The sequence below is a fragment of the Sturnira hondurensis genome, unplaced genomic scaffold (assembly GCF_014824575.4).
Source record: "Sturnira hondurensis isolate 20B ecotype Veracruz unplaced genomic scaffold, ASM1482457v3 Scaffold0006413, whole genome shotgun sequence".
Classification (NCBI taxonomy): Eukaryota; Metazoa; Chordata; class Mammalia; order Chiroptera; family Phyllostomidae; genus Sturnira; species Sturnira hondurensis.
The window spans coordinates 51,304,576-51,331,279 of record NW_028079044.1 but is presented as its reverse complement, the minus strand read 5'-3'; the positions used below and the strand labels follow the sequence as shown (position 1 = coordinate 51,331,279).

General features: G+C 59.5%; 1 protein-coding gene across 1 annotated transcript in view; it reads left to right on the top strand.

Moving 5' to 3' along the window:
* COL22A1 (collagen type XXII alpha 1 chain) overlaps nucleotides 1-26,704 on the top strand; it is a 176,173-nt gene that overhangs the window by 81,494 nt on the left and 67,975 nt on the right. The window contains exons 22-31 of the mRNA XM_037048599.1: nucleotides 92-145; nucleotides 9,847-9,900; nucleotides 15,848-15,901; nucleotides 16,522-16,575; nucleotides 17,049-17,102; nucleotides 18,057-18,110; nucleotides 21,749-21,793; nucleotides 22,329-22,391; nucleotides 22,852-22,905; nucleotides 25,088-25,129. Of these exons, the coding sequence (XP_036904494.1) occupies nucleotides 92-145; nucleotides 9,847-9,900; nucleotides 15,848-15,901; nucleotides 16,522-16,575; nucleotides 17,049-17,102; nucleotides 18,057-18,110; nucleotides 21,749-21,793; nucleotides 22,329-22,391; nucleotides 22,852-22,905; nucleotides 25,088-25,129 (528 nt within the window). The remainder of the gene's footprint in view (nucleotides 1-91; nucleotides 146-9,846; nucleotides 9,901-15,847; nucleotides 15,902-16,521; nucleotides 16,576-17,048; nucleotides 17,103-18,056; nucleotides 18,111-21,748; nucleotides 21,794-22,328; nucleotides 22,392-22,851; nucleotides 22,906-25,087; nucleotides 25,130-26,704) is intronic.

The window sequence follows — 26,704 nt, the reverse complement described above, 5'->3', positions numbered from 1 at the left end:
GGCGTCTCCCTGCCCAGGGAGAGCGAGGGCTGGGCTGTGGCGTCCAACCCTGGATTTACCAGTGTCTTCTGTTCTCTCTCCCCTCTGGAAGGGTCTGATGGGTCCCGAAGGCAAGGATGGACCTCCGGGTTTGCAAGGGCTCCGGGTAAGTAACCCGTCCTCCCTGCTGTGCCAGGCTCACCCATTCTGGCCCCATTCAGTAGCTCAGACCGAGGGAGGGAAGCCAGCTCGGGAGTGGAAAAGGATGGATTGAAGGGTAGATTTAGTCCGTCGGACATGACTTCAGACCTCCTGTGCGTTCAGCCCCGTGTCAGATCCTGGGGAGAGGGGCATGAGCTTGTCATCTGTCCACGTGTGAGCAGAGGCCCCACAGAAGGAGGCCCAATGCTGAGAGAACACAGACCAGGGGCGCCTGGCTGACCGACCCAACCTGGGAGAGGCCAGGGCTCCTGGGACAGGTGATGCTGTAGCTAAGTCTTGAGGGAGAATGAGACACCTGGGTGGTGGAGGGTAGAGAGCTGCCCGCAGGCTGGTAACGACTCTCAGCGCCTACGTGGTCGCCGAGCCTCCCACGGCCTCGTGGACTCCACTGAACCCTACTTTACCCCCGTCCTGTCCGGACTGGGCTCGCCTCATGGGTCTGATGGGGAGCTCAGCACTTGACAAAAGGTCACGTGCTCTGAGGGGTGTTGTGGTTAAGGGGTCCTGTGATAGAGGGGTGTGGAGTTTCCCTCCCTGGCGTCCTTGGAGGAAACGGGGACTGACCCTCCACTCTGCACCCCAGCCCTCAGCAGGGAGCCTGGCTCGGGGGGCCTCCAGTCCGCATTTGCTGGCCTACACGGAAGGCGTAGCAGCTTCTCCCAGTTCACACAGGGAACAGCCCAGGGCACCGCCGTGCAGGGGGATGTGAGCAAAGCGAGCTCACTGCCCCCGAGGTTTAGGTCCGGAGGCCAGGTGACCGCTAGCCAATGGGTAGGAACGGGGGTCGTGGCCTCGGACAGAGGCCACCTCAGGCTCCCTGCCAGGCAGATGGGTCAAGGCCGGGTTGCCCTCTCTTCTGTGCAGTGGGGGCGTCCCGGACTTTGCAGGGAGATGCAGCCTTCCCCTTCTTGGCATCTCTGCGACCCCGGGGTCCCTGTGTAGACATGAGCCCACTGACTTTCTTACAGAGGGGAAGCTCCCTACCCGGTGCGGCTCTGCCCGGGAGGATAGCAAGATGGGGTGGCCGTCTCGGCCTCCGTTCTCCCAACTTGCTCGACGGCAGTTCTGTGTGCTGCTGGCGTGCAGGGGGGCTGAGCCTCGTCTGGCATTGATCCGCCACCGCGTGACTTTTCCTGGTGGGGTGTTGGATGGTGGGTGGGACCCCGATGTGGGGACGACTGGTGGGGGGGGCTGTGTAATCAGCGTCTTTCCCCAAGTGCGTCTCGTTTGGGGGATGGACCCATCTTACCTGGAGCTGGCTTGTCGAGGGCCATGCCTCCTTGCCCACGACTTCTTAGTCCCCCAGGATTGCCCATTGTTCCCCAGCGGTGGCACTTGTTATTCCCAGCAACACCCTTACCCTAAGAGTGAGGTCCAAGCTGCTGCTGTGCAGCGCCCACCCCTGGCCAGGGCCTTGGAGCAGCGCACCAGGATGGAGCCCTGAGGAGCAGGCAGACCCGGGGAGCTGCCAGGTGGAGGGGAGAAAGGACGGGGGGGCGGCGTTTACTGAGCTGCTAGCTCCTGGGAAAGCGCTTCCATGCTCCCTCCCACCAGGGCAGAGCAGGGCCTCAGAGGGGACCCGGCCACAGGGGGCAGCGGAGGCTGCCCAGGACTGGCCATCTCTGAGGCCTGGCTTCCTCCTCCCCCCTCCTTCCACGTGTCCGTCTGTCCACAAAGCCCAGCTGCGCTCCTGCTGCACCAGCACCGGGCGAAATGCTTCTGGGGTCTCCCGGGACATGAAGGTCTCATCCTCCATGTGCTCACAGCCCCAAGGGGACAGGGGTCTCACAGAGGGATGGCACTGAGAGAGGGAGTGGGCACTGGGGACAGGTGGCATCGGAAGTGGCCTTGCTGGAGTGAGCGGGTGTCCGCAGGAATTGCTGGGGGCGCTGCAGGGAGTAGCTGGGATGCAGGAAGTACCCCGGAGAGGATGCTCTGTGGCGAGTGTCAGCGCTTGTCCAGACCCCTGTCCTCCGGAACAGAGGGTGTGGACTGGCCGGGGCACAGCTCTGCCCGCTTCACACTGGGGCCCCGGGCGACCCCCTGTCCTTCCCTTTTCTGTTTCTTTTTCTCGTCTTTGCTATTTTCCTTTTCCCTCCTTTGCCTGTTCACTTCTCCCCTTTCCTTCCTTCCTTCCACAATTTCATCCATTCAGCACGTGTTTCTTCAGCATCTGCCGGGCTCTGGGCATCATCGTTCTAGGCAAGTGGGGTCCTCTGGTGAGAAGAATAGATCCCTGCCTGGTGATGTTTACACATCTGGCGGGCAAGGTGTGAACATAACAGCATTTAAATAGACAGTGTGGGACATCCCCACTGAGAAAGTCACATTTGAGCAGGCTCCCGGGAGGTGAGGGAGTCAGACACGCCCAGCCGGGGGACAGCACAGCGGCAGAGGGAAGTGGCCCAGGCAGTGCTCGCTGTGTGTGTCTGAGCCCGGAGACCTGGTGGTGGTGAGTGAGGGCCCGACAGGAGGAGGTGGGGTCAGGACAGTGGGGATCCGGTTCATGCTGGGCCTCGTGGGCCATGGTGGGGATTGTGGCCTTTACTGTGTGTGAGACGCGGGGCCATTGAATGTTACGGGAAAGTTAAACATCTAAAAATTAGGGAGAAGAGTGAAATGAACCCCCACAGACCTGAAACCCATTTGAACACCATCAAATCACTGGTCAAATCGCTTCATTTACTCCAGTGCCCACATCCACCTGCCCTGGGTTAGTCGGACACGTCACATCCCTGTCTCTGCATACTTCCACGCGTGTCGCTCAGAGAACAGGACACGGGAAAGGAGCGAAACCCCCATGCCATTCCCCGGCCTAAATCTATGAACCGTTTCATCGTATGTCCTGTGTCCTGACCTCCCCTGACTGCCTCACACATTTCTGGGCGCAGCCAGGTCTCGGTTGGATTGGGGTGCAGGAGTGGCGTGGCCTGGTTTATGCTCCAAATGCCTCAGTGTGGTTGCTGTGAGGAGAACAGACGGCAGGGGAAGAGGCCCCTTAGGAGACGACCCCATGACCAAAGGGAAGGGTGGTGGCCCAGAGCAGGGCACAGCTGGCCGGGCAGTGGGACCCCGAGGCAAAGGCAGAGCTCATGGCGTGAAGGACCCCGTGTCTGGCAGGCACGGTGAGCCAGGAGTCATCAGGCAGGGTGATGACAGGTGTGCCTGGAGCACAGGAGGACCCTCTCTTGTCCTGCTTCCCCTGGTGACCTGAATGGAGGACAGTGACCAAGTATGTCTGCAGGGACCCTTGGCCCTCCAGGGGTCATTGCGGGTTCCCTGACTTGGGCTTTGTTTTGGCCCGTGGGTTTCACCGGGTCAGTGGCCATACCTGTGGCAAAGCCGAGCAGAGGCCCAGCTGACGTTCCCGTGGGCTCTGAGCCTCTGGCTGAGCGGGGAACCGAGATAGTGACTAACGAAGAAACTCCTCTCTCCTTCCCTTATGGTGACCAGTGCCTTCCTCCGCATTAAGGTCAGCTGAAACAGAGGTCCTCCGTGTCACCGCACATACCTGGGCCGTAACCNTGTGCCTGGAGCACAGGAGGACCCTCTCTTGTCCTGCTTCCCCTGGTGACCTGAATGGAGGACAGTGACCAAGTATGTCTGCAGGGACCCTTGGCCCTCCAGGGGTCATTGCGGGTTCCCTGACTTGGGCTTTGTTTTGGCCCGTGGGTTTCACCGGGTCAGTGGCCATACCTGTGGCAAAGCCGAGCAGAGGCCCAGCTGACATTCCCGTGGGCTCTGAGCCTCTGGCTGAGCGGAGAAAACCGAGATAGTGACTAACGGAAGAAACTCCTCTCTCCTTCCCTTACGGTGACCAGTGCCTTCCTCCGCATTAACGTCAGCTGAAACAGAGGTCCTCCGTGTCACCGCACATACCTGGGCCGTAACCAGGGTGGAGGCGGGACCATGACACCACCCAGGGGACCTGGGAGTTGTGGCTGGACCTCTGGGCAGGGAGAGGGATGCGGGCCCTTTGTTGTAGAGGTTAGCTGCAGGCAGACAGTGTGATCCTGGCCAGGTAAATACATTCACTGGGACAAAGCTGGTATTTTTCCACCAGGACAGGGAAAGGGGAGGGCCAGAGCCAGCCACCCTCTGAGCCTTCAGTGCAGCCTTGGGAGCTGCACGCTGCCCCCTGCTGGATGATGTGAGGCAGTGGTGCCCAGCTGGGCCTCTGCCTTAAAAAGGCGGAGAGGGTGCTGCCTTTCTCCGTGGGAGCCCCCCTTTCCTCCTGCTGGTCTAAGCCAGGCAGTAGGCATGGCCGAAGCAGGTGGTGCTATGGTGGCTTCTGAACTCCCAGGTTCCAAAGGGGAACTAGCCTGACTAAGGGCCACTGAGCACCTGAACCCTCCCCAGCTTCCAGGGGGCTGATTCTCCCCCCCCGGAATCCAGTGGTGCCCTAGCCACCCACCCCCAAACAGGAGTCCTGTCGCTTTGATGTAAGGGCGTCTCGACTTCCTGCGGAGGGCTTCCCTGTCTGAGAATGTGCCTAGTCTCCTTTGGTTCCCCCCTGGACAGTGAGTCTGTGAGAACGTGGAGGGGGCCTCTCACCTACCACACTCATACATTGTATACATGCATGCAGTATACAAACATAAAGCATACAAATATAACTATGCATAACTATGTAGTCGTTAGCGCACATCTGGCACAGTTAGCGCACAAGTGTGTGTGAGTTGCACATGAGGCCGACACGGCCGGGTGGTGGGCGAAGTTCAGGGCCCAGAACTGGGCGTCCGGGGCCCTGGGTTCTGGCCTCCAACACGCAGTGTCCAGTTTCAAAGAGTGCCTGGTCTTTCCTGCATCTTTGCTTTGACTCTGCCTCAGCCTCGTTTGGTGGTGCCGAGTCCCACCTCAGTCAGCCTGGATAGCCTCTGTCCTCTTCTTAGACCAAAAAGAAAATAGGTTGTTTTGTTTGAGAGAGTCCTGTGTTGTCAGGCATTTAAACTCAATGTAGAATCTGGGCCACCTAAGCCATGGGACCAACACGGTGGAAGGGGTTCCCGAGCCTGACTGCGAGCGATGTGATGCCCAGAAAGGCCGACTGGCCGGCCTGCTCAAGGCCACCCAGGCCTCTGTCACTGCTCTTCCCACAGCCAGCGACAAACCCTTTGCTTCCTTTGGTCGTGTTCGCCGTGGCTGCGTTTTCTTCTCTCTCTTCAGAAGCGAGAACTATTGTTGTCCCTCTCAAATGTGATGCTCCCTTCTTTCTAAAAATAGAGCACCCCCCCAAGTGCCCCCTCATTTGCCAGTCTGTGTCAGCTGCTCTAAGACCATGTTTTAAAAAGCAGAATCTTCCTGTGAAGGTGCAGAGCTCACAGAAGGTTGGAAAGAAATCGTGGACCATCAGCAGGTTCTAGGCCAGGAAATGGTTGCCACTTGGGTTTCTCGCTTCATTCTCACCGGGATCTCAGGGTGGGTGGCAGCTCTAAGCCCCTTCTGCAAATGAGAAAACTGAGGCTGAGAGGCGTGAATCAAACTACCTTGTCCCAGGGATTATAAATGGTGGGCAAGCGTCCGCGCCAGGTGTGCCTGGCTCCATCCTGCACTATCTTTGCCGCAGGGTGTGTGTGTGTGTGTGTGTGTGTCCACGTGACCGCAGCGTCCTGAACTGGACGTGAGCTGTCATGTGGCAGATGCCGTGGAGAGCTTGAGGACCCCTTGGTGGTGGCAGAGTCTGTTCTGCGGGGCGGACTGAAGACCCACGGCTTCGATCTCGGGCGGCCGCCCTCGGAGCCGAGGGTCTCCTGCTGCCAAAAGCGTCCAGGCGCCTCAGCCCTGCCTTTCGCACACTCCGGGAGAGGGACACGGGTGGTCTTTTGTCAGTGGCAGCCTGGGTTGGATTTGTTTCACTTTATAATTTTTCAAGCCTTCTTTCCTGCCTTTTCCTGTGCTACCAGATGGTAACAGCATCGTTTGGATCACAGGCTATTGTTTGATTCAGTTCGTGGCGTGAGGCCAGGGTTCATGTGAGGATAGCACCTGGTTTCGGTGCTCGCCGGTAGAATGTATCACGTTTGACATTTGGAGGCACGGAGAACCGGAGCTGAGCGGGAGACCGCACGGCCCACGGGAGAGCCCCTTGCACAAGCAGTCCTTCTCACTGTGCTTGGGCTTCACGCAGCCGTGTTACACACCCTGGCTGGGGCGGAATGCTGTTCTGGATTTGCAGACCCCCTTCTCCGCGGCAGGTGGGCAACGTGGGGCATATCAGCATCCTGACACTCAGAATGGCTTGAATTGTTTGCCCTCCCGGTACAAGACAGACACTTACCAGATATGTGTTGGGGAGCAAGAAAAACAACAAGCAGGCTTATTGTTAGTGAGACAGTCATTGTTGCAAACCTCAGCCAGCACTTTGCAAATCCCCACAGCCAGGAATACACCCAAATGCAGGGGTTACATAACTGCTACATTCACTGCTAGAGCTACCTTCTTCACCACCACCATGGCCACCAATATCGCCATCACCACCACCACCCCACCACCACCATCACCTCCACCTCCACCACCACCACCACCTCCACCTCCACCACCACCACCTCCACCACCACCACCACCTCCACCACCACCACCACCTCCACCACCATCACCACTACCACCTCACCACCACCACCACCACCACCATCACCATCACCATCACCACCATCACCACCTCCACCATCACCACCTCCACCACCATCACCACCTCCACCTCTACCACCATCACCACCTCTAATACCATCAACATCACCACCACCACCTCCACCACCATCACCACCTCCACCACCACACTACCACCATCACCACCACCACCACCACCACCATCACCACTACCACCTCACCACCACCACCATCACCATCACCACCACCACCATCACCACCTCCACCACCATCACCACCTCCACCTCTACCACCATCACCACCTCTAACACCATCAACATCACCACCACCACCTCCACCACCATCACCTCCACCACCATCACCACCACCTCCACCACCATCACCACCACCACCACCACACTACCACCATCACCACCACCACCACCACCACCATCACCACTACCACCTCACCACCACCACCATCACCATCACCACCACCACCATCACCACCACCACCACCATCACCATCACCACCGTGACCACTCCCCCCATCACTGCTGTACCTCCCTTACTGTCAGGTCCCGTACTCAGACCAGTGAGCGTTATCGCCTTCACCGCTGCCGCGCTGCCAGGAGGCAGCTGTTGTGAAACCAGGTCTGTGGGACATGTGGTCTCGCCCACGATGGGGGTGCAGAGGAGCTGGGAGCCTGCTGTTCTTGTTTCTTCGTTATCACCACCACTGTCTTGCTCCTCCTGCTCACAACGATCTGTTACGTTTGCACACTTTATTACGCGTCACAAATCACCCCCAAACACTGAATTACGTCTCCCGCAGTTCTCTCTTCAGATGACGACAATGACTCTGATTGTCCACAGGACAAGACAGACTCAGCGAGTTGCCTGGTGCCCTTCCCCACCTGCCTTAGGTTTAGAACTCCTTTCTCTGCCCCAACCTGCAGAGGGGAGAGTCGGGGAGAGAGCGCGGTGACCCCCTTCCGTGGCGGTCAGCGGCAGAGCCCTCGTGACCGCCTGCTAAGAGCCTCTGCCCCATCCCACAGGCCTAACTCTTTAGTTCTCAGAAGCACAGGGGAATTTCCACCTCAGGTGTGTGTTTGTCATCTTTTGGCATTATTTCTCCCTATTGCTGGGGCTTCCTAAAGAGGTGGCACTGGGCTGGGGTGTGACTGTGACAAACTGAGCTGGAGGGAGGGGTTCCTGGCGGAGGCAGCAGTGGGGACAGAGTAGCAGAGGCCAGATTTGGGGCGTCAGTCTATGCAGCACACCAGAGCTGATGCTTTGAGCACGGGCCAGCTGGGAAGGCCTGCGGAGTTGCTGGGCCCGTGGTTCCCAGCTAGAACCGGGTTTCTCTTGTCCTTCCGGGAGGGTCACCTGCTAGCATAGGTTGGCCCAGGAAAGTCCCGAGGGGAAGGACCGGGTGTGTGAGTGGGGCCCATCCCCACGGCTGTGGCTGCAGGCCGGCCAGAGGTGCCATCCTGCTGTCTCTCTGGGGGACGCCATGCAAAACGATGCCTTGCTTAGGGGAGAGGCGCCCTACCGCACTCCCTCCGTCTCAGATCCTGGCTCTTTTCTGTCTCTGGACTCTGGTCACCTTTTGGTTGAAAACCAGACTCTTGGGACATCTGCTTCTCCAGGTGCGGTCCTGGCATGTCCCCCTTCCCCACCACCGCTGCTCCCTGCCTCCATTGCTCCTTTTCCGGACAAGGGTCCTGACTTCCCTGGCGTGGGCGCCGCCCCTGATCCCATGCCTTCTCCAGATTCCCTTACCCTCGAGGTCTCCCAGAGTGTTAGTGATGTCATTATGTAAGATCCCACGCAGCCCGGGAGGCAGGGAGCTGCTGAGACCCCAGAGGACCCTCAGAAGGTAACTGGATCACATAAGGGGGGAAACCCACATGTCCCCAGTCCAAGTGGCATTTAACAAGTAGTTCTGCCCCATCGCAGCCCTGACCTCCGCACCCCTTCTCCTCCCCTCTGATCCTCCCCACCTCCCTCCCCACCTCCCAGTCGCTCACTTCCCTCAGCCTTTTCCCAGACCGTGACCTTGAGGCCCAGGTTCTGGATCCCGATGCTCCATCAGCCCGTCCCACCGACCCTGTGGGAGAAGGGTGTCATCCTGGTGAACGTAGCCGGTGCCGCTCTGTGGAGGGCCCTGGAAGCCCGCGGATGGGGTCCGTGTAGATGGGACATTGACCATGTCTGACTCCTGTTGCTGGGGCGGTGGGAGCTCTCAGCTCCCTGTGGTCAGTTCCCCAAAGCTGGCGTTAAGTAGCGGGCTCAGGGCGGCAGAGACGGGATGTTCCGGGGCTGGGCCCACGTCAGAGGGTGTCTGTGGCACCATGGTTTGAATTTTTCCTGACGACCCAGGAAACTCCTTCTGGCCTGGGCCTCACCGCACCGTCCAGGCTGACACATCGCAGGGCCCGGGGCTGTGGAACGAGGGGCTTCTCAATCCGACCACCAGTCTTCCAGAGAGTCCACAGGCGGCCCGGGCACGTGGTTCCTTCCTCACCGTGCCCAGCTGTCCCTCACGTCGCCCTGGCTCAGGAGCATGCTGTGTGTGTGGTGTGTGATGTGTGGATGTGCCTGTTTCTGGTGTGTACGTGTGTGTACGTGTGTGTACATATGTGAGGTGGGTGCATGTGTGTGTGTGCTGTGTACGTGTGTGAGGTGGATGCGTGAGTGTAGCTCGTCTACACAGGAAACGTCCCTGAACGATGTGGCACCTGGTGCCATTGGTCACTGTCATGGAAAGGAGCTGTGTGGCTGAAGACTGGATGAGGAGGGCATTTCCTAGGCACCCCTCTCTGGTCCCCTTGAATTTGGGGCCCAAAATCACTGAGGGAGCAAGGCTGGGGTGCTGAACCGGACTCCTGTCCCTGAGGCTGAGCCTGGTCCCTGTCCCATGCTGCCTCGAAGCAGCGCCCCACGGGGGGCTGTCTGGCATTGAGATGGGGACACAAAGCCCTCGGTTTCCACGGAGACGTGGCCACGGGCGTCTTGAGCCTGCCTGCTAATGTTGCCTTCTTTTTCTGCACGCAGGGCAAGAAGGGCGACGCGGGCCCACCCGGAACGCCAGGATCACCAGGGCCACAGGTAACCGCTGTCCCCCATCCCCCTCCTGCAGTGACGCTGCTCTGTTTGTGTCAGTGGATGTGCAGGTAGCCATCCCAGGTCGGTCACCAGAATCTTGTGCGACCACCTCCGCAAAAGGCCACTCTTTCTCCCGTTGTCCTGGCCGCCCGTCCACCATGTGTCCACTCCTGTGTGGGGAGAACGCCCACTGTCGGCTCTCCTGGGGGAAGGAAGGGCCAGGGGAGGACAGACAAGCAGGGCCTGGGGGTGTGAGAGGGAGGTGGTGGGGACATGGGTGGGGCACGGGGACCCGTGACCAGGGATGCCAAGCGAGCAGCGAGCCAGGCTGAGGAGGGGGCTGGGGGCTCCACCGGGCAGGGCCGGTCAGCGTGTAGGCTTGGACAGGCCCCCGGTGACAAGGAGAACACAGTACCGGCGGGGGGTGCAGCGAGACCACGATTTCAGAATTGGGAGGGGCTTGGCCGAGGGGGCCCGGAACACTCAAAAGGGCAGTCACTCTAGTGGGGCCGAGGGACTCACATTCTGCTGTCAGTCAGACATCTGCCATCCTGTGACACTGGCCCCTGTAGGCCTCAGTTTCCCCATGTGTAAGATGATGGGGGTGGGGCTCCAATCACAGAGGCCTCCCTCTTCCCCTAACTCTCACCCCTCTTTCAGGCTCAGCTCCGGTGTACCTCCTCCGGCCCCGGGCTTTGCCCAGCTCCCTGTGCCCCTCCCTCCCACACGTGTTGTCAGTGGTGACCTCCTGTGGGCCCCCCAGCCACCTTGTGAGGCTCAGGGTCACCATCCCCATTCCACAGATGAAGGGCAAGACCCCTTAGATGCAAAATGCGGTGCAGATTTGATGTTCTGCTTGCTCAGTCATTTTGAATGAGACGGCCACACTGTGCACATGCTCACTCAATGGTGTCTGCCACCCCCACGGACTAGTGCAGTGAAGGTGTCACTGTTCACACATGTGCATCCCAGTCCACTCTCCTTGGCTGCCAGGTCACATTGACATCGTGCAAACTGTTCTCATTGAATTAGCAGCAGCTGGACTTTTTCTGGACAGACCTCATGTATTTCCTTCTTTGCAGGACGTTTTCCCTCAGCAAACGCTTGCTGAATGCCAGGCACCAAGCCATAGTTACAGTTATGATCGGGCTTTTGTAGGCCGGGATTTTGGCAGATGTGGGGCACCCAGGTATCTGGGGGGATCTCAGTGGTTCAGAACCAGGAGAGAGACAGTTTGTAGTGCGTCCTGCTGGCACCCCGAACCTGACCCCTTCCCAATGGCACAAAGGTACATCCGCGCAGACCGTGCGCGCCTGTGCCAAGAGGTGCGTGCTGGTCTGGTGGGTGTCTGTGCCCCTTCTCATTTGCTCCTGCTGACCCACCAGCGTGCCCACCTTCCCTGGGCCTGGCTTCCCCGCTGGCCGTCCATGTGTTTGTTCGCTGAGTCACCGACTGCACAGGCAGTCAGTGAGTACTCACTGGGATGTGGCCAGTGAGAGCCCTACCCATGCGGGGGGAGGGGGCACTGGGGGTGGGGGGAGCATATTTCTGAGGGGCGGGAGGAGGCGGGGATGGAGCAGGACCGTGCAGTGAGCGCAGCTCTGGGACTCTCCTCCCTCGGTGCTCAGCCCCCACTGGGGGTCCCCGGGGCTGTGCCTCTGCCAGTCTGGAAAGTCAAGGCTGGTTCTGCTGCAGCAGAATCTCAGGGGCAAGAAGAGGAAAGGGGGACCTCCGTCCCTGGTTTCTGTTACCGTCACTTCGTTGTTCATATGCAACTGTGTCTCTTCCTCATACCCACCTGGGAGAAAGGAACACTTGTCCCACTTAACGTCCAAAGAACGGTGCCTGGGGTTCGGTTAGCTGGGCATTTGTGGGAGGACCCAGCCCACAGCCTCGGCTGCCGGGAGCCCCGGGGTGGTGGCTTCCTGTGACATGACTTGGGTGCCTCTTCTGGATGGTGAACAGCGTCACTGCCAGGATGTTTTAGGGTAAAATGTGCATGTCCATGACGCCATGGATGGTGGCTTCTGTATTCCAGCAGCCCTTGTGGAAAAACGGACGTCTGTGTCGTGTCTGCTCCAGCATTTGCCAAGGCTGCCCTGTGTGGCACTGCTGTCCAGAGGGATGGACAGGCAGATAGACAGAAGTCCCTCCAGTGGGTGGGAACACAGCCTGGCCAGGGGCTGCCCTAGAGGGCTGGGTGAGCTTGTGGGCCCGGGGCTCTGCGGAGCAGCGGTTGAGAGGGGCCGTCAGGGGCATGGCCTGGGGGCCACAGCGTGAGGGGAGGGCTCATGTGATGAACAGCTTCCCGAAAAAGCAGCGATTTCCCGGCCGCACAGAGAGTGTGGCTGCCGCGCTATTTCGTGGGAGTCATCTCGTGCATCTTCAAATTCTCCAGCTTCGTAAATCTGTTCCAATTAGAACCAGGTGGCTATTAGGAACAACTATTTGCCATTCATTTATTGATGGTAATTAGGTTAATTGGTCATTTATGCATCATTATGATTCCTAATCACATTAAATAGCTGTTGGGTCACTCTGGCATTAGGAAGATCAAATATTGTTTCATTAGTAATTCGACTGATTAATTAATAAGTAGAGCCCTTCATTACTTAGCTATTTTCATTAGTAATAATTAAAACAGTCATTATTTTGTTGTTAACATTTAGGTCTAGTGGCGAATTTGTCACTCTCATTAATAAATAGATTAATTGACTATGTTTGTTAATAAGACAGTGAAGTCGCATTTGGGAAAGCTGTCCACGTGCTGGGTCAGTTTGAGTCCCTTAGCTAATCCTGGCCGCAGTGTGTGTGGGGGGGTGTCCCCACCTTTGGGGGGACCGAGGTGCTGGGAGGTGATGCCCATCCAGGTGGCACGAGGTGACCCATACCTCCTGGAACTGGATGTTTCCTCTCCTCACGCCGTCATTGCTAGCTCTAACAGGGATATTAATAGTCCAGCCGCTTCAGTTTAAAAATAACCTTCTAATTTATCTTCTTTGATCCGAATGCTGAAGTAGCAGCAGGCAGGGCGTTTTGTCCGTGGTCAGGAGCCCTGTGCGTGTGCCCCCCCAGGCGGCCTGTCTCCACCTTGGCGACAGATCGAAAGCTCTGGTCCACATGTCTCCAACCTGAGCCCCTCCGTCGGCCCACAGATGTGCTTTATTTGGTCGATGCAGCTGCTTTTGTTGTTTTTTAATGCTCAAAATAGTTGCCAAATGGATTTTTTAAAATAAAAAAGAATATGCCTCCAAGTCTGGATTCCCCAGTTACCTCCCAGAAATAGCAGTAGCCTGGGCTTGCCCATGTGTCGGGGGCCCCCCAGGCCCTGCTCCATCTGAGGGCTGCTGGGGCTGGGCAGGGGCTGAGGTCCACCTGGCGTGGCACAGGTGGTGGCCATCACAAGGCACGGGTGGCCCTGGGAGCAGGGTCCGGAGGGTGCCGGGGGACCACGTGGTTGAAATAGCATCCTGATTGCTGTTTGCTCTCCCCCCACGCGGTTCTGGTTTCATTTGCCCCCTGGATTTGCAAGAAGCTCCCCAGTCCTTGCAAAGGGCTCTGCAGGCAGCTCACTCTGCCCTGTGACCCCAGCCGGGGGCGGTTTCCTCACCCGCAGCTGCCTGCACCTGCCGCCAGCGGCTGCCCCTCTGCAAAAGGCCACTGTACTCCTTAGGCTGATCGCTGCGTGGGAGTTTGCTCTTGCTCCTGAGCTCACAGCGTCCACCGAGCAGACTGCCACCAGCTCCCCACTGTGTGCACAGCCCGGAGCCAGGGCCTGCGGGTGACAGAGGAGGCGGACTCCATCTTCCACCCGTGTTCACCCTGGGGGCCCGTTCCACTTTGTGTGCGGACAGCCTTCTCAGAGAGCGCCGTGTTCGGGGGTGGAGCGGGCTGTGACCCGCGGGGGTGAGCCCAGGGCCCCAGGCCGAGCAGTGCAGACACTTCACACGGGGGAGGCAGGAGGGACCAGGGCCATCGCCTCTGACTGGTCCAATGTCAGCTTGTTTTCCTCCAGTGCCGGCTCTTCCTCAGCATGAGGACTAACAGGAGCCGAGTGCCCAGCGGACCCTAAATGGGGGGTGGGGCTATGCTTTCTTTCAGGGGTCCCTTCTGGCGCCCTTGTGCTTGTAGAATCATCAGCGGTTAGGGTGGTACGTAGAGTTGGCCCAGCTGGGTAATTGGTGGGCCTGGTGGCTTGCCACGGTTCCCTGGGGAGTGTTCCCAAAGCCTCTGCCCCTCAGATGTGTCCCCGACCCGTGTCTCAGAGACCGAACAAGGGCCCATGCACCTGTGCTTAGGACAAGCTCTGCAGGTGATTCCTCAGGTGCCCAACCCCTGGGACCTATGTCAGAGGATGGCTGTGTGACCTCAGGAGGGGCCCTTGCCCTCTCTGGGCACCGGTCCCATCAGTGCCCCACAGGGAGGTTTAATTCCAGGAGATGATGACTAGAGAGACCTGCGTCCCCTGATGGGCTGTGGAACCCTAGAGCCCGCTGGCGGCAGCAGCCCGCAGGAGTTTGCAGGGGACAGAAGAGAAAGGAGGGTGGGGCCAGCATGTGTCTTGGTGGAGTGGACAGAACAAGCCAGGGTGGCAGCCTCCCTGGAGGTGTAAGGAGGGCAGAACCAGCTACCCAAGTGGCCCTCAGGGGCAGCCTGTGTGATGGGCAGGGACCTCGGACAGGCTCCGTGGGGCCGAGCAGGCTACGAGAGCCTCTGAGGTCAGCCTGCAGTAAAGACAGCGCCTGGGACATCCTTCTGGAAGGGGGTCCTGTATTCCCCGCTGGGCTGCTGCTTGGCCACGAGAGGGGAGCAGAGCCGCGCTGGAGCAGCGTGTGGGTGGCGCACGGCTGAGTGGCCATAGGGGTGAGACTGGGTGCCTTCTTTGGTGCCTCCCCCGCTCGTCCATTGGGAGGGCGACTCTGCATGTGCACCTGCCCAGGCCACCCACTGTCCAGCTCTGTCTGGCTCCTTGGTGGCTGCAGCTCAAAGCAGATGTTCGGGCGAAAGCATATGCTGCCCCCATAGACCGTCCAGGACTGAGCGATCTGCAGAGACAGGTCCAGAGCCACCAGAAAGAAGCTCCGGTCCCTTTCCGTGCCTGTCATGGGCTTGCGTGTGCCCCAGAGGGGGAGAAAGGGAATTGTCCTCGGAAGCCGCAGTCTTTGCCATTTTTAGGTCTTCACCGCCCTCTGGTGGCGATGTGGTAGTGTGCTCTCTGAAGGCACAGCCCTCCCCTCAGAGCCGCTGAGTCCGGCTGACTGGTCCACGCTGACAGAGGCCCGCTCTGTGCGGAGTCCTGGGGTGGTCGCTGGGTGAAGTGAGATGCAGAGTGAGCCAGAGGGGCCTGCGCCTTCCAGGGGTCCTGGGTCAGATGAGCGCAGCCTCGCTGGCCTTGAGCACGGAGGAGGGTGTGAGGCGTAGTTCCGATGGGGGTCTGGGGGCCACTGCAGGGGGGGGGCGCTGGGGAAGGAGGTGAGGGAGGAGGGGGCACCTGGGAGGACTCTGAGCAGCTGAGGCCTGAGCTCCGCCTCCTGGAACCTGCGTGGGGCCTGTGATCCTGGGTCCCTGCCGGTCCTTCACCCTGGTGACTCGGCCCTGATCCTGTTCGGGAACCACCGTGGTAGAGGATCTTTGTCAATGGATGGATTTACCCGCTGAGTGAGCACGCACACGAGCTCATGCCTGCGTATCTATTTTAAATGCTCACATAATTAAAATGAGCACAGAACATTCCCATCCCCCCAGATGACACAGTAACACTTGGCAGCCTTGACTTTAGACCTTTGCTTTTTGCTTGTGCTTTTTTGCTTTAAAAAATAAGTTTCTACAAAGGCAGCTGAAGCCCCACCCCATCACTGTGTCCCCTCCCCTCCTCCTCTCTGTAAGGACAGCTTCCTCAGGAGGCTGCTGCACTGGTGTCTGTGACCCGTTCCGTGCTCTTTCTTCACAGGGCCCCCCAGGACCACCTGGCATTCCCGGCCCCCCTGGACCTGGAGGCCCCCCGGTAAGGATGGCTCTGCTCTTCTCTTCCCTGGGCACATAGCTGGAGGTTTGGTGGCCCGTGGGTGGCAGGAACAACGTCTTTGTGTGTGTCCGCCCCCTACACAGGAGGCCCACCTGCAGCCACCCCACCTCCCACCCTCCGGCCCTTGAGCCTCTTAGAGGGGACGTTCCCCTTGGGCCTTGTCGGAGGAGACGCCTGCCCCTGGGTTTGTCTGCCGGGGTGTCTGCTAACAGTGTGGGGTTGGGCTCCAAGGCACGAGAGGGCCAGCCTAGGTGTGGGTCCCTGCGTCCTCTCCCCCAGTCAGGTGCAGCTGGAACTTGCTGCTGCCCGGAGTGGTGGGGAGAGCGCCAGGGGGCAGGCCCAGCAATCCTGTGGGTGGTGCCACCTGTCCCACCAGCCTGCCCAAGGAGACTGGGCAAGCCCTAGACTAGCTCACTCCAGTGCTGTGACAGTTCTGCTTTCCACAGCGGCCCACACCAAGGACAGTCAGATGCCCCCGGGGTACAGCCCCCCTCCAGGTGTCTTCGTTGCAGCCAGGGGCTTGGGCCTGGCTAGGATGGTAGGTGGGGCAGGACCTCTGAAGTGGTTGGACTGACGGCCATGTGTGCTTCCCTTCCCAGGGGTTGCCTGGAGAGATCGGCTTCCCCGGAAAGCCCGGGCACTCCGGGCAGGCGGTGAGCGTCCCTGCCCCTCCCTCCCCGTGTCCCATTGCTTCGTGCCAGGAGTGAGGGCTGCTTCCAGAGCTGGGACTCTGGTGCCCTTTCCTCCCTGGCATCGGTGTCCAGGGCAGATGTCAGGTGTGGCCGGGTGTTGGACGCCCAAGGCCCTGATGCGGACCACCCTTGTCCTGACGGTGGCCTGGGGAGGCCTGGCCCTACGAGAAGGGTTTCCTGACAAAGGCTTTTCTGGTGGGCCGGTGGGTGGGAGCCAGGCTGGGGGACGCCCACAGCCCCAGGCCCTGGAGGGGCCAGACCCAGGAGAAAGGGCAGTGGTGCTGAGTCAGGTTAGGCCCCTGGATAGAGGACCACAGAGCACTGATGGCCATGGTTCCGGCACCAGCACCCACGCAGTTCTGGGCTGGAAACTGCCAGCAGGAGCCTTCCCCACGCGCCTCTCACTTTTGTGTGCTCTTTCCCCTCCTGCTCAGGGGCCGCCAGGCAAGGACGGGCTGAATGGACTCCCAGGACCACCAGGACCCAAGGTTGGTGTCCTCGGGGTGGCGCGGGTTTGGGAGCCCAAAACACAAGAAGAAAAGAGAGTTTTGATTGTGGGGGACTTCTAAAATAACTGGGTCGCAAAGCCCCAGATCAGGACTCGGACATGTTTGGATTTACGAGGTCAGGTGTGGGCAGGTTCTTTATGTCCTCAGAGGTAACTGGGAAGGGGTTGGAAGATGTGGGCTTTAAAACTGACATCAGAAATGTGTCTATCTCATTCCCAAGGATGAAAAACTTTCAGAGACTCTTACTGACACAATCAAAGACTTCAAGTTTAAAACTATTCCAGAGGGAATCATTATCATAGGATTATGAGGAAAAGAATCAGAGGTTGAAAACCGTAAAATTGGGAAGGAAATCGACAGTTTTCAGGCTGTGGACAAACACAGCACATATTTTAAAGCAATGAACGTAATTATTTGAATGGCAAATGTGAGCCCGGTAGGCAGGTCACAGCCCCAAAGAGGCGGCATCTGACTATCAGGAGAGAACACGCTGTCCTCCTCCGTGAGCAGACGCAGGTAGACTCAGGTTTTAGGGACAGAGTGAGTGTGGGTTTAACCTAATTCTGCAGACACGCTCCCCATCCTTCTCCTTTACGCTGTAAGGCAGACGGTAAGGCTCACTATGCACTCTGGGCTCTAAAAACATTCGCGTAACATCTCTCTCACTCTAAACTTCTCAGTCGGTGAAGCACCATTTTTGACTCCATTGTGTTTTTGTGAATAAAGCCACAGTAGGCCTGGGAACGTGGACCCCGGGGGTGGTCAGAGTGGCCAATGCCGCCCCCGTGGTCCCCTAGGATGACGGGCATGAACACCCCCAAGTGCAGGTTCTCTCCCCGAAGCCTGAGAGGCAGCCTGTGCCCGCCTAGCCACCCCGTGACCGTGACTGTGACCGTGACTGTGACCGTGACTGTGGCTTTGCTTTCCTTGCAGGGACAGCCGGGTGACAGAGGGGAGGACGGCCTACCCGGGAAGCCCGGCCTGCGGGTATGGACTCAGCCCCGCCCCCACCCCTTCCTGGTCCTCGGTGGTGTCTGTGGGAACTGGTGGGAACCTCGGCTGGGGAGCAGGGTTGTCAGGGTCAGCTGGGGTTGGGCTGGAAACAGGACCCTTGAAAAGGGGCTCCAGCTGGGACAGTGCACATGTAACACAGGTGTGGCAGTGACGGGGAGGCAGCATCTGCAGGACAGAGGGGCAAGGGACCCCTGTAGCTGGAGGGGAGGCCCCCTCTGCCCCTGGACCCCTGCCCCTGCCCCGGCCCCGGCCCTTGGCCTTTGCTGTCCCTCCGCTACCCCCTCCCCCCCCACCCCCGGATGCTGGCTGACTCCTGCAGGAAGCCGGAGGGCAGGACCAGCTGCTGCTACCTGTGGCTCAGACTCCCCGCTGCCTGTGGGTGGGGCTGTGGCAGTGGCCCCCGGGGGAGGCAGGGGCCTCTACACGTGCCCTTTGGAGTGGGGTCCTCCTGTGGGTGCGAGGACCCCGAGCACTGGGTTTGGGCTGCTGTCCTGACTCCTTCCAGGACCTTCTGCTTCCTGGTGGGCTTTCCTGAGGGTTTGCAGGGCCACTTTTTGCCTGGAGGCCCTCAGCTCTGAGTCTCAGGCTGGGCCTGGGCTCTGGACGCAATGAGAAGAGACAGAAGGACCCTGGGTGGTGTGTGGTGTGCGGTGTGCTGTGTGCAGTGTATGGTGTGTATATGTGAGTCCATGCAGCTGTGTCTCAAGGAGCCTGTCCGGGGAGGAGATTGCATGGGGGGCAAGCCCCCCCCACTGTGCTCCCCATTCTCCTGGGCTGTGAACTAGGTAAGGGTGGTGACTGGGCCGGGCCCTTGCTGGGTCCCCAGTGAGGGATCCCGGGATGGAGGGTAGATGCCAGCCCAGCAGGAGCACAGGCAGGGCTTGGACTCACCCCAGGATGACCCTGCCCTCAGGGATGCAGGGCTCAGACCCCCGTGCTGGCCCAGGGCTTCTGCGTGAAGCTGTCCTTCTGCAGGAGACGAGGGGGAACGGAGCCGAAGAGCAGGTTGGGTCGCACCTCACGCCTGCCCCGGTGGACNGCAAGCCCCCCCCACTGTGCTCCCCATTCTCCTGGGCTGTGAACTAGGTAAGGGTGGTGACTGGGCCGGGCCCTTGCTGGGTCCCCAGTGAGGGATCCCGGGATGGAGGGTAGATGCCAGCCCAGCAGGAGCACAGGCAGGGCTTGGACTCACCCCAGGATGACCCTGCCCTCAGGGACGCAGGGCTCAGACCCCCGTGCTGGCCCAGGGCTTCTGCGTGAAGCCGTCCTTCTGCAGGAGACGAGGGGGAACGGAGCCGAAGAGCAGGTTGGGTCACACCTCACGCCTGCCCCGGTGGACTCAGAGGTGGGGAGAGCACCCCAGACACCCCGTCTCCTGCTTGGGGTGCTGAGGACTCAGCCTGCAGGCTCTCTTGATGCACAGTGTGGCTTCCAAGTGCCACTGAGCAGCTCCGCGACCCTGTGTGTTTTAAAGTCGCCATGCGTGTTTTTAAAAAATACTTACTAGGACCCCCAAGTCATTGAGATGGGCTCGTGGGCAGTTTCCCGTGTTCTGTGCCCCGGTGTCCAGGTGGCTGTGTGGGGCCGAAGCTGGCGGTCGTTGGACCATGGGTGGAAGTGCATCGTTTCCGGGACGGTTTCTGCTCTTTTCACTCTGACGCCGTCGGTTGTACGGAGGCCCCCACGCCTGACAGCGTGGGCTCTCTCTGATTCTGGGCGGGCCCCGTGTTCAGTACCCACGGTAACGTTGCAGTGAGTGGCCTTTAGGAGCACTCGGTCCCCGTGGAGGTCCCGGCGTGCGGCTCTGCAGGTGAAGGCGGTGGTGAGGAGAGTCGGGAGGGAGTTACAGGTGTCCTCGGGGGTTCCTTCAGCCTTCCGGGGCTGGGCTTTCTGTTTCTCAGCATCGCTCGTGGCCGAAAGGTTCACACAGAGCACCTGTTTCTCCAGCTCACGTGCCGCTTGGGTGCGATCTCCAGTGCTGTGCGTTTAAAGCATTTCTCTGGAAAAATCAAAACTACGGATTTCTGCAGTTCCAATGCTTTTGCAACATATTCTGGCTTCAGAGGAGGCCATGTTACTTTATTTTGACAAAATGCCCGCGGAAGATGTGAGTCTCCCGGGAAGATGGAGGCGGGGGCAGGTTCAGGAGTGCATTCGGCGGGGCTGGTCAGCAGGACGGGTGAGGCGCTGGCCTCTCGGGCTCGGGGCAGGAACCCCGGGCCGTCCAGGACTGTGGCCAGCTGGGGCTCACAGCACAGATTCGGGGGGCCCTGCCCATGGTCCCGGAAGTTGCTCCCTAACCACACTCTGCCCCTCCACACCTCCCTCAGCACGTGTGGGGCAGTTCCCACTGCGAGGGCGTCACCGCCCAGGCAGATTTAACGTGACAGTGTGCGTGGCAGGTATTTCCACAGTTTGGCCACAGCAGTTCCAGCTCAGTGTGCTTGTGCGTGCTGAGGGCTGACGGGTGGCTTGGTGTGTCTAGCATGTCTGTGTGTGCTGATTCCAGAGCTGTAGGGACCTGAAAGGATGCTCTGGTTCCTTTTTTTTTTTTCCTTTTTTCTTTGCCTTCCTCTCTGGTGAGTGATGGGGGTGCTGGCCCTCGCTACCAATGCCTGCTCACCCATTTGTTCATTCATTCATTTGCTCATTCATTCAGTGCTCACTCTTTCACTCACTCACTCACTCACTCATTCATTCACTTGCTTATTTATTCACTCACCCACTTTTTCATGCACGCATTCCCTCACCAGGAAGCCACATTTCCTTATGGAAATCTTCATTAAAGCTTTCACCAAATGGCATGGATGTTGGGCAGAAATTGTCATCAAAGAAGTTAGTGATTCTCAAGACATGTGGTTGGTTAGAAGCTACAGTCCCCCTCTCCCCGCACACACTCACCTCTTTGCATCAGCAATTTCTAGGGACCTGGGAAGCCCAGCAGCTCAATGCTCTGGGTTCGAAACTCCAACCTGACCACAGAACACTCGTCGGGAACCTACTGGCCGAGGACGAAACTCCATCCAGCCTGCTAGAACCACGGTGTACACCTGCTTGGGGGCTCGCCTCTTAGATCAGTTTAGGTGTTAGTAGAACGTCACACTGCCACACCTCGGGGGATGGGCATGAAGCCCTTACCCGCCTGCCCCCAGGCTGCCTGTGTCTGCGCAGCCACCAGGGATGGTGGCCGGCGTGGGCCTGTCCACCAGCAGCTTCCCCATCACCGCAGCCGGCGTGGGACCCGGGTTCCCCAGAGGTGTGATAGTTGTGGACTTGGCCTGAATGAGGTGGCAGGTTTCGGCCGGCCATTGTTTTGAATTGTTAGCATTTAGTCTCAGAGTGAGTGAGTCCCCCCTGCTCAGACCCTGAGGGAGTGTCCAGATATCCTTTCCTCTGGGGGAGGCAGGAACCACACCAGGGCATGTGGAAGCCCCTCCAGAAATGCGAGGCGCTTGGCTTCCCTGGCCTGTGACCCAGGCTGTCGCCGTGCAGCATGTTTGAGAATATGGGGTCGTGGCCGGGGGAGCTGTGGGTGTGGGGCCAGCAGGGGGCGACAGCCAGCTCTGCGAGTGTGATGGGACGATAACTGGTGTCCATTACTCTCCCCACAGGGCGAGGTTGGAGAGCGGGGCCTGGCAGGCCGGCCTGGAGAGAAGGTCTGTGTTCACCTCTCCCTCCCTCCCTCCTCCCTCCCTCCATTCTTCATCCCAGGCTTTTGTTCATTAACGCACACGAGGCCTGTAGCTGCCGTCTTCCGGGGCCTCGCTACCTTCACCTCATGCATTTGTTCACTCACTGAATAATCACCAGCATGTCCTACACCTCCGCCACTGTTGGCCACGTTCATGAACAGAGAGAGAGGCTGACCGGAGTGAGCAGTGGGGAGGGGTGGAGAGATCCCTCACTGAGGCCTGGGCACTCTCGGGATGGGTGGTGAGGAGGTAACATTGTGTCTGAATCCGAAGGACGAGGAGTTAGACACCGAGAGAGGCCAAACAGGGTTCTTGGAAAGAGAGGGAACAGCCAGAGAGAAAAGGCTCTTGGACACACCTTCGAGCAAGTTCTCTAGAACCCCCGTTCTCCATGCACTGCCAGGTCACCCCACAAGCCAGAGACCTCTGGGGGCTGGTGCACAGCTGGCCCCTCCCCCCACCCCCAGGAGCCTGAGGACAGGGCTTGTTGTTTCCACAGGGCCAGGCGGGGCTCCCAGGTGACCCAGGATTCCCAGGCCTGCAGGGAGAGAAAGGACAACAGGTAAGGGTCGGCAGCCTCTGTCCCTCCAGGCTTGTGCCCATTGTCCCTAGAAAGCAGCCCCTTGGGGAGTCTTGGTGCACAGGGGGATGGGCAATGGTGGGCAGGGATCAGGGGGTTCTCCCCAGCGTTTATGGGGGAGGAAAGGATCAGGCCCCTCTGCTCCATGAACTAGATCAGAGGACAGTGACTGAGAGACGGCTGTGGGAAGGGTGCAGCCTCTTCAGACGACAAGGGTCAGACGGGGTGGGGGGCGTGGTCTGTCAGGTGCCCATTGGAGAGCGAGGTGCTTCACACTTACTGACTGGGCGTCCCTGAGTGCAGCGTCACCTGTAGCGTGCTGAGGGGCAAGGGCAGGTCACAGAGACGGAAGGGTCTCTCCAGGGTCCTGGGGTCCTTCCTGAACTAGGCAGTGTCTTCCACAGCTGGGTTCCAACGCTCTCTCGCTTTACCTTTGCCACAGGGAGCAAAAGGTGAACTGGGCCTCCCGGGACAGAAAGGTGACCGCGGTGAAAAGGTAGGAGGTGCCATCAGTGACCGCAGTGGCCATGCCCCTTCCTGTGCAGGGAGCTCCCCGCGGTAGTGGGGAGGGCTGGGGCCTGTCCTTGGAGGCAGAGTGTTGGCCTGGGTCCTGACCCTGGTGGCTCTGCCAGCCATGGCTCTGAGCGTGCTCTCTGGCCACCCTGGGCCTTGGCTGGCAGCCAGGACAGTAACGGCCCACCGAGGGGCCCTGTGTCCCCCCCTCTGGCACAGCACCCACACAGGTCCCTCCATCTCCCCAGGTGTGTGCCCTTCCCCTCCAGCTCTCCTTTGCCCTGGTCTTCCTCAGCTCCAGGAGGGCCTTTCCCCACCCCCTTCTTGCTCTGGGGCTGAGGGGCCCGCGGTCCATATAGAGAGTGGAAAGGAAAGAGTTTGCGTGGATGCCACGCAGGTCCCCTGCTCTCAGGGGCTTCTCAGAAACGCAGTTTTCAGTTGAGAAACTCATTTCCAGGATGCAAAGGACTCAGGGAGACCACAAAACCCCTTTATTGCTTTGGCAGAATTGTCAAGGTCGGAGCGGAATTGCACTTGAGCTCCCAAAGGGTCTGACCCACCTCTCTTTCCCCCAGAGAAATAGGCAGTCATAGCCGGTTCTGGTTCAAGTGCGCAAAATAAGGCCTTGGAGCAACCTTGCGACTGTGCCTTGCCCTCAGCGCCATCCCTGCCGCCCAGGTGCGCAGGGAAGCCCCTGGCATCTTGGGGAGCTGGTCAGATCCTGCTCCCTGGGACGGCTCCTGGGGGACCTGGGACTGAACCTCAGCCGGTCACTCTAACTCCAGACCCACAGGCCCTTCTGCAGCCAGGCCTCCTTCTCTGAGTCAGAGTCACCAGGGTCTCCCCGCCCCCCTACCCCCACCCGCCACAGGTCCTGCCCTGACCCCCTTGTGCTGGGGAGAAGGCTGCTCTGCCCGGAAAGGCAGCTTTACTTACGGCCTCTGGGCTGGAGACACGCCCTCCTCCGACCCCCCTGTTGTCTGTGCCCTGCGCCCTGTGTTGGGAAGGAAGCGCTCAGCTGGGACCCTTTGCACTTTTTAATGCAGGGTCAGCTGGCTTAGATGAGATGGGTTCAGCAGGGTCTGTGGTGTGGGGAGGGAGTCGGTTGGACCCCAACCACTCTGCAGACTGCGCCGTGGGGTGTTTTTTCCTGCTTCAGGTTCTGGGAGCTCCTGCAGGGCAGTGCCGTGTGGAAATTAGGGCTTGGGTCCGGGGGGCCAGGCTAGGCTCCGCCACTGGCCGGCTGTGTGACCCCGGGCTGGTGGCTGGGGGTCACTGCCTCGGTTTCCTCACCCGTGGGCTGGGCATGGAGGTGTCTGTGCCACACGCCTTTGATAGACAGCCGCTGAGTTAGTGTGTGGGGCCTTGGAAGCCAGCACCGGGAATGAAACACCATGGGGCAGTAGAAATAGCGATAGAAAACGATAGAGTGACCACTTTTTTGTTGTGCAGCTGTGCCCTGAGGGCAGCCTCGTGCCTCGCTAAGCCCACTCTATTCGCTCACTTGTTCACTAATCCCCACGTGCAAGGGTCTGCAATAGGCCTAAACCTGGGCAGAGACACCTGCGTCCTGACACCTTTGTCGCACAGGTGAAAGGACAGGTTTGGGGGCCGTGCTTGCGCAGTAGCCCCGAGGTCACCTCTTCTCAGGGCCAGCGTGAGGGCGGTGTCCTCCTCCCTGGGGCCTGCGGAAGGTGATCTCGGTCCCCACCAGTGCTGAGAGCCGAGTGCACTGTTTTTAGTGTTTGGCAAGGAGGAAAAGGAGCCCAGAGGTAAAATATTGCAGCAACTGGTGGAGCTGGGTTTCCAGCTCCGGAGGGTCAGGCCTGTATCATTTACAGGAATGCGCTGCTGCCCCCTTAGGCCCCTGAGAACAGCCCGTCCCCTTCGAGGGGGGTGGGGCAGGGCCCGGGGGCCTCTAGGGAGCCGTGTGCAGCTGCGGTGCTGGGTGGGGCGAAGGTGATGGAAGCGATCAGCGGATCACATCAGCATGGATACTTCTCAAGCATGAGCCTTTTACATGTCTGACACTTTATAATGGGCATCTGTCCGTCCATCCACCCAGGCAGGCGCAGAGCGGGAGATTCTGCTGCCCAGGGACGGGGCCCACGGGCAGGCAGAGTCTGCGGGATCGCTGGTGACATGCTTTTCGTTCCCTCATCCAGGGCGAAGCTGGTCCCATGGGCCCCCCTGGATCGCCCAGTGCCGTAAGTCCTTCTGCTCCCAACCCTCTCTCCTTTCAACGCCTCAGGCGTCAGGGCACCCCCTTCCCACACACACCACTTAGTTGTCAACACGCATGTCACAGAGTCTGTCAGCAGCCAGCCAGATTCCTAGGTTTCAGAATCCAAAATGCAGGCTGTAAGCTTCTCTCAGGACGGCCCATGTTTACTGATTTCGAGCACCCACCCAGCACGTCACCGTGGGTCAGAATGTCGGCCAGTCCCTGAGAACACGTGCCCCTCATTACCTGGTGAAACTGAGGTCCAGAGTCCGGAAGCAGTTCGTGGCTGGCCCAGGGTGAGACCTACAACCACGAGCCCCGATCCTGACCCCTGGCCCCCACTGGCCGGTAGGAAGGCAGGCGTGTGAGTCAGGGTTGAGTCGTGAGCGGGAACTTAGGCTTTGGAGTCAGAGAAAAAGTGGGTTTGAGCCACGGCTCTCTCACCTGCCAGCACTGTGGTCTCAGATCCATCCCTTCTTTCTCAGGACTCAGTTTCCTCCGTTAAAACGGTGCCTGTTACATCCAGCCATCTTACACACCAGCAGTGAGAGTGCACTGAAACTGTGCCGGGGCACAGGACCGAGCCTCGTACATGAGTGCTTACTAGTAGTGAACCTTGGCAGAAGTGTGGGGGCCCCGTGTGGGTTGTTTTCATGTGAGCGTTTCTCCCCAGCCTGGGTGTCCCGAACAGCTGACCCCAGGGGAGTGGGGCATTGTGGCTGCAGTGCTGGGCCTGACGGGGGGGGGCGGGGGGGCAGGGACTGGCCGGGTGCCCGCCAGACCAGGGAGCTGTCGCCACGTGGAGGCCTAAAGATGGGGTGCTGCTGGGCACGCTGTGTGACCAGGGACCTACCTCACTGTATGGTTTTGTGGGGCGTTATTCCAATGCTCGGCCACCTCCCCCCCTCCCACACACACCTGTCTCAGCGAGGCTCAGCCGTCCCACAGGTGTGTCCATGTTAGAGTCAGGACTGACCACACCGGTTTCGCCTAAGACTGATGACAGTAATGCTGCCGAGAACCCAGGGAGATGAGCGCAGCGTTCGGTGGGCGGTTCAGCTTGTCTGAGAAGTCACTTAGTGCCGACATGCGGCGAAGGGTCCACCCGATAGTGGAGCCACCCGTCTCCATCTGCGTCGTGTGCACCTGGAGAGCTCGTGTGGGGTGTGTGGGCCGTGCAGCTGCTCCCAAGGAGAAGTGACAGGCAGGCTGCGCGACCAGGAGTTCGGGATTGGGTCAGCCACAGACTGTCCATGCTGCGGAAACCCTGTTCTATAAAAATGAACATGCATGTGCGTGCTGTAGCACCAGAGAGACATAGCACCGGAGAGACACCAGCGTTTGAGAGCACTGAACCGGGAGCCCATCTCTGAATCGTGTGTGTGAGAGAAGGGGAGGAGCCCGGGCCCACAGCCAGTCCTTGCTGCAGAGCCCCAAGCCGTAGGGACGTCCTGGAGCTGCTGACCTGCTCTCCACCGTCCTTGCCCATCAAGCAGGGTGAGAGTACGCTCTGGCCTCGGGCTGGTGTGAAGGGCGGGTGAGTTAACCTGCGCATACA